The sequence below is a fragment of the Nicotiana sylvestris genome, chromosome 11 (assembly GCF_000393655.2).
Source record: "Nicotiana sylvestris chromosome 11, ASM39365v2, whole genome shotgun sequence".
Classification (NCBI taxonomy): domain Eukaryota; kingdom Viridiplantae; phylum Streptophyta; class Magnoliopsida; order Solanales; family Solanaceae; genus Nicotiana; species Nicotiana sylvestris.
In genome coordinates, this window is record NC_091067.1 from 81,832,925 (window position 1) to 81,840,675 (window position 7,751).

The following is a 7,751-nucleotide window of genomic DNA, read 5'->3' on the forward strand; positions in this document are numbered from 1 at the left end:
TTCGCTCTGAATAGAATAATGAAAATTCTTCGAAAACTATTAGTTTGTTTTATCAATTAATTCTTTCCTAGTTTTGCACGTAATTCGCTTTTTGGTAAATTTTCAAACATATACACTTAGTCTTAAGCCTAGGAAAATAACAAATAAATTGTGCATATAATTATCAAGTACTAAAAATACATAAACAAAATACGGATACTGTATTCACGAATAAAATGGTAAATTTAGTTGCACGTTATTTATTTTTCATATCATTATACGTTTAAAATATAACCTGTGGTCAACGGCTAATAAATTTTGAATTCTTTTCAAGAAATTTGGAGGCGTCCCAATCAGTGATTTCTCATGACTTTCATATTTAAAAATAGATAAACATTTGTAGAAATTTTATATTACCATCAAGAATATTTTGGGAAATTAGGGATATATTCGCGTAACCTAATTACATTTTCTAAAGGCAGTTCGGATTATGCGTTCGCGCAACTTCGAGCAAACTTTTAATAAAGGGGGATTCTTCGGAGGATATTAAATTAATTTCATATAACCCGAGATGTGCAGTTCACTATTTAATCATACAAGAGTGACGAATGTTCTTAATTTTATTTTAAGCACAATTTCGAACATAAGTTTTTTTATAATAAAAATATAAAAAATATTATCAATCTTATTATGTACACGTATGCGTGACACGATTCTTTACATTTATAAAAAATATATAATACGAATATACGTACGCGTGATTCGTTTTCAAGAAAGGTCTATAATTGTAAACAATCTAAACAAAAGCGGTAACAAAATCATGCAACAAGAAAAAAAAATGTATTTAGTAAATCGAGATAATTAAGCCAAGTATAAAAATGGTTAAGCGACCGTGCTAGAACCACGGAATTCGGGAATGCCTAACACCTTCTCCCGAATTAACAGAATTCCTTACTCGGATTTCTGGCTCGCAGAATGACAAACAGAGTCATATTTTCCTCGATTCGGGATTAAAACCGGTGACTTGGGACGCCATAAAATTCCCAAGTGGCGACTCTGAAATAAGCAAACAAATTCCGTTTCGATTGTCCTTTAATTGGAAAAAACTCCTGTACCCTCGCGGGGCGGAAAAAGGAGGTGTGACACTTATCATACAAGGAACCATGGAGGGTTTTGTCATGATAAATTAAACCTATTTTGATTTGACTACAAATGTACGGATTCCAATCTATGTATGGTATCCCTCCCTCCCTTACTCCCTCCCTTTAAGCCAGTCAAATAAGGGAAATCAATTGATCAAGATTTAGAACTATTGCTTAGGTGTAAATTCTCTATAGTGGTCAAAGCAGCTTGCTCCATTGTGACTGAGAAGGCAGAGCTGCTGAGGACATTAAACTCAAGCGAGCCAGGCGCATTGTTGTTACAACCAAGCAAAGATCAGTTGTTGAGCAACATGCTCTCTATCAAACACCCTACCAACTCTAACTGCCCCCATAAAAAGAGAGCGAGAGAATTATGCCTTTCTTATATCAAACTTGAAGTTCTAAGATTAATAGCAAAATTGTAAGTATTGAGCAACTTCTTTTTGACTGTTCTCTTGTCATGTCGGTCTCACAATCAAGTCTAGAGAAAAAAAAGACACACAGTTATATGAACCAAAATTTATATGCGATGTTCTTATGTATAACTCTTAATGCCCTTCACCATACAAAAACAACTAGCAGTCTGGTACACTAAGCTCCAATTATGCGTAGAGTCCAAGGAAGCACTGGACTATATTGGGTCTTATATGCGCAAACGACCATATAAAAACAAATCTAGCAAAATTGTAAGACATCCCTCCGATAAGATTTGACCACCCTCCAATAATTTAGTGGTAAACGAAAAAGTAATTACTATAATTTTTAGAGGTATCAAGTATCTGTTGGGAAAATAATATCCTGCTTAGGAATAATATCCACGATAAATAATAATAACACAAGAGAGTAACAAAGATACCAGATCTTTTAGTGGGATAAAATATAATACCCGAGCGGATCAATATTACCACTATAATATTACAACTTAGTAGTGTCAAGAGACTACTATAAATTCGAAAACATAACACTCTTTATTTTAAATACCCCACAACAATATTACTCACACTCACTATTTATTTCACATACCACGATCTTTGGATTACTCTCTCTAACTTCTGTTACTTCTCTATGCTTTTTGGTGTGTTTGAAGAAGTGAGAAAGCTCCTCCATTTATAGGAGCAAAATACGTAGCCTCCAAGAATGCTACAGGAGATGTATTAATCTTCTTCACTTATTTCCAAACTTTGTCTCCAAGAAAGAGTTGCCAGAAAAGTTTTTATTTTATAGGCACATGCCTATTGTTGAATAGGATGGACCCCATAATCTCTCCCTTAATTTTGATTTTTCTTTATCATTCCAAATCTTGATCTCAATCTCTGAAATCTTCAAACTTGAGAGGCTTTGTAAAGATAACCGCAACTTGATCATGAAATTTCACATATTTGAGCTCGACTTCCTTCTTGGCAATGCATTCTATGATAAAGTGATACCTTGTATCTTTATCCTTCTTGTGCGGATTTGTTGTCAATAGAAATCTCTGTAGCTTCAATCTGTTGTAAATTGAGCTCCTTCAATAATCTTCTCAGCCAAATCGCATGACATGTACAGGACATTGCTACTACATATTCAGCTTTTAGGTAACAAAGAATTCTTCTAACGACTTTCAAATGAGTTGAGGTAGGAGCTTCCATGAAACGGCTTACTACTCCAACCACAAAGAGTATATCTGATATGGTACAAGTCAAGTACCTCAAACTTCCCACAAAACTTTTAAAAAATGTGGGATCCACTTTTTCTCCTTCATCAAACTTGGACAATTTTGTCCCACTCTCCATCGGCGTGTTCACGGGGTTGCAATCGAGCATGTTGAACTTCTTCAATATCTCTTTTGTATAGCTTTCTTGAGAGATAAAAATTCCATCATCCATCTACTTCACTTCTAAGACCAAGTAGTATGACATGAGCTCTACGTCTGTCATCTCGAACTCACAGGATATATCTTTCTTAAAAGCTTCAAACAAACTTGAGTTATTACCCGTGAAGATAAGATCATCAACATAAAGACAAACAAGCAAGATATCTCCATTAGTATGAACTTTAAGATAAAGAGAATATTCATGGAGACAACGAGTAAACCCATTATCTTGAAAATACTTGTCGATGCAACTATTCCATGCCCGTGGGGCTTGCTTTAATCCATATAAAGCTTTCTTCAACCGTAACACTTTATCTTCATGATTTTTGACCACAAAGCTCAATGGTTGTTCAACATGGACTTCTTCTTCAAGTTATCCATTCAAAAAGGCTGACTTGTCATCTAATTGATGGATCTTCCACTTTATTTGTGCCGCCAGAGAGATCAGCAAACGAATCGTCTCCTTGCGGGCAACAGGTGCATAGATTTCTTCATTGTCAATGCCTTGCATTTGCTTGTAGCCTTTAGCCACAAGTCGTGCTTTGTATCTCTCTACTTCTCCATCAACATTCTTCTTTGTCTTGTATATACATGTCACTCCAATTGCTCGTTGTCCCTTGGGAAGAGTTGTTAACTTCTAAGTGTTGTTCTTCTCTATTGACTCGATCTCCTCCTCCATGGCTTGTCTCCACCTTTTGTTTGTAACAGCTTCATCAAAGTTCATTGGTTCACTATCAGCAAAGAGACAACATAAAAAATCAAAATTAGTAACTTCTTTTGTGTCCTCATAGAGCTCTTGAATACTTCTCGTTCTTTGCGACTGTTCATTTGAACTTTCTTGAGAAAAAGGATATGCAACATTGGTTGGAGAAGGAGGTGGAGTTGTATCCTGCATAGATTCCATGGTCTCTAGTTCTTCTTCATCACCAAAGTATGGAAGAATATCATATGAAGTTTCTTCCTGAGCTTCCCAATTCCATGCCAATTTTTCATCAAATTCAACATCGTGACTTACCACCACTTTGCCGCTACTTGGGTTATATAGCTTGTAGCTTTTTGAACTCGTATCATAGCCAACAAACACATGTTTGACACTTCGATCGTAAAGCTTCACTCTCCCTTGATGTGGTATATGAGCATAGGCTATGCTCCCAATAATTCTCAAGTGCTTAACACTTGGATTTATTCCACTCCATGCTTTTTGAGGGGTTTGATCTCTAACATTTCTTGTTGGAGACCTGTTGTTCAAATAAACTGCACAAGAAACAGCTTCGGCCCAAAATTCCTTGGGCATACTTTTAGCTTTCAACATACATCTAGCAATATTAAGAATCGATCGATTCTTTCTCTCTGCAACTCTATTTTGTTGGGGTGAATAAGGTACCGTTAGCGGGCGACGAATTCCATGAGACTGACAAAAGTTATTAAATTCTTTTAAAGTGAATTCGCCTTCTCTGTCGGACCTTAAAGCTTTTATTTCATAGTCACTTTCTTTTTCCACAATCACTTTAAAATTTTGCACATTAGCCTTCAAACACTTTGCATCAATTGTCTTAAGATTCAGAGAAAATAATCTATTATTTGCCATATTCACTTTAGCAATTAGAATCCCACTTGAATCTCTAAGCCAAAGATGCATATTTTTCATGCGAATATCATATCCCTTTTCAAGAAGTTGTCCCAAACTCAAAATATTACATTTTAATTTTGGGACATAATAAACATCTTAAATTAACTTGTGGTCACCATTTTTACAGGAGATCAGAATCGTACATATCCCTTCAATTTGAATCTTTGAGGTATCTCCAAACGACACACTACTTTTTACAGTTTTATTGATCTCCACAAACTTCTCTTTGCATACACACATATGATTGCTTGCTCCATTGTCCAAATACCACGAGCTACAATCATCCTTGTCTTCTTCCTTGAGTGCCAGCAACAACGTTGACTCATCTTCTTCTTTCTTGTTGTCAACAAGGTTAGCTTTTTCTTCAACGTTGCTACAACATTCCCAAGAGTAATGGCCAAATTTATGATAATTATAACACTCAATTTTCTATTTGTCATACCTTTGTCCATTATTTTCTTGGTAGTAACCACGTCCTCTTCCTCCTCTTTGTTCACGACCACGACCTCTGAACATTTGGTGGATTTTAACTTCATTTGTTGAAGATGTCACTATTACTTCTTCCTCTTCCATGACAACCACAGCCTCGTCCCCGTCCATTTCCTCGATTGGTCTTTTTACCTCCATAATCCTTGAAGGATGCCTGAGTTTTAAGAAGTTTTCTTGTCCCCTTTTGATCTTTTCTTCGTGGGCCTGTAAAGAACCCTCCAATTGCTCCATCATAATAAAGTCTAAATCTTTAGACTTCTCAATAGTACACACCACAAAATTAAATTTAGGTGTTAACGTGCGAAGGATCTTTTCTACCACACGGACATCTTCTATGTCCTCCCCGTATCTTGTTAATTGATTCACAATAGCCTTCACTTTTGAACAATAATCCGAAATGCATTTGGAACTTTCATTTTTAAAACTTCAAAATCAGCTCTTAGAGTTTGAAGTTTTACCTTCCTCATCTTGTCAACTCCTTGGAGAGAATTTTGTAAAATCTCCCAAGCTTCCTTTGAGGTGGTAGCATCTGCCACCTTCTCAAACATGGCATCATCCAAACATTGGTGGATGAGCGGGAGAGCTTGTTGATCCTTCTTCCTTGTCTTTGCCAAGACATCTTTTTCATTTTGAGGCAGTGCTTCCTCATTATCGGGTTTTACATACCCTCTGTCTACGATTTCCCACACATCCTGGGAGCCAAGGATGACTTTCATGCGTAGACACCATTTCTCATAATTATCTTTTATGAGACGGGGATACCGAAAATAAAGCAGACCATTATTTGCCATCGCTCTGATACCACGTTATTGGAAAAATAATATTCCGCCCAGGAATAATATCCACGATAAATAACAATAACATAAGAGAGTAACAAAGACACCAAATTTTTTAACAGGGTAAAATACAATACCCGAGCGGAGTAATATTATCACTATAATATTACAACTTAGTAGTGTCAAGAGACTACTACAACTTTGAAAGAAATAATACTCTTTATTTTAAATACCTCACAACAATATTACTCACACTCACTATTTATCTCACAGACCACGATCTGTGAATTACTCTCTCTAACTTCTGTTACTTCTCTATGCTTTTTGGTGTGTTTGAAGAAGTGAGAGAGCTCCTCCATTTATAGGAGCAAAATACGTAGCTTCCAAAAATGCTACAGGAAATGTATTAATCTCCTCCACTTATTTTCAAACTTTGGCTCCAAGAAAGAGTTTCCAGCAAAGGATTTATTTTATAGGCATTGTTGAATAGGATGGACCCCACAATATCTAGTTCTCTAATATATTAACCTTAAGGCATGCAGATAGACTGGATTATACTCAAGGGTACCTAAAACAATGATATCTAAACAAAGAAGTTTTACAAAATTATAAGACATACCATAGATAATACTTCACCAATCCCTAATGTAGAGGTCCTAATTATCCGTTTTGGTAATATATTAACCTTCCGTCAAATATACCAATTTTGCGCTTAAGCTGTAAACAATGATATCAAACTGCTTAGATTTGACATAATAAGACTTTGAAATCAAATTATCTGGAAAGGATGTGCCAGATGACCTTGATATTTGTAACCTTTTCCCAAGAACTCATAAATATTCCATACTTAATACGTTTGGGACACAACTCAATCGATGATCAATCTAGACATACCAAATGGTGGATACTATTAGCAAATCACTCATGTCCCACCTAGCCCACAGTTTCTTTCATGTCATATTAGCAACCTTTAAGCTTAAAGTTAAACATAGTGAAGAAAGAAACAAAGATACAAACTCTTTCATACTTCTCAAGTCCAAATTCTAGGACAGTATAGACGTATGCAATTTATACTAGCACAAAAAAGCACAATTTGGCAATGAACTAGCAGCGTACTGCCAATTAATCATATCAAGGACCATCCAGGTTATCAAGATAGTTGCTCTTAGTTTTTTATTTGGCTGCAAAGTCAAGACTGATAATTTTAACTCGAGGCATATGGATAGAGAGAATTATACTTAAGGAGTATTTAAAACAATGGCATATGAGCAAAGAAAAGAAACAGGAATCTGTAACACTTCCCTCAGATAAACTTGTCCACTCTCTAATAATTTATAATATAGGCAAACAAGACATTTATAGTTTAATTATCAGAAAAATTAAAGATCTAGTTCTCTAATATACTAACCTAAAGTCAAGCCATGTGGAATTGTGGATACAGTAATTTGTGCTAAAGTACCAGTAATTGGTAGCACTTAAAAGCTAATTAGTACAACTTAACAAGTTAGAAGCCATTATCACATGGTGAAAACAATTTTATGCAGTATGAGCAGACACAAAGCAATCGATTCAGAATTCCTATTTTACCATTAAAGCACATTCGAAGACGACAAAGACGGTAACTTACAACTTGATTTGGCCGGCAAATAGAAAGGGGAGAGTAGAGTGTGTCAGCTGGTCTAAGAAGAAAGTGTAGCGCAATTTGAAATTGGGGCGAATTCAATTCTTCGAATATGAAGTCCGTTGCGCAATCAAAGGTCGCGTGCTTCATAAACTCGTTTTGTTATATTAAGTGATTTTTGTAAGGTTTAAAAAGTTAATACACAATTTAAACTAACATAATTATGAAAAGAATCTTATTGTAATGCATTGGTTATAATTAA

The 7,751-nt window shown here is 35.5% G+C and overlaps 1 protein-coding gene across 1 annotated transcript; it reads right to left on the bottom strand.

The window, feature by feature from the left end:
* Positions 1–2,557: 2,557 nt before the first annotated feature.
* LOC138881236 (uncharacterized mitochondrial protein AtMg00810-like) lies at positions 2,558–2,986 on the bottom strand. Its single transcript, XM_070161446.1, has one exon. The coding sequence runs from the start codon at positions 2,984–2,986 to the stop codon at positions 2,558–2,560; it is 429 nt and encodes a 142-aa protein (XP_070017547.1).
* Positions 2,987–7,751: the final 4,765 nt, after the last annotated feature.

Excerpts from the sequence above, each read along its gene's own strand:
- LOC138881236 (XM_070161446.1), bottom strand. The coding sequence starts at position 2,986 with ATGGATGATGGAATTTTTATCTCTCAAGAAAGCTATACAAAAGAGATA.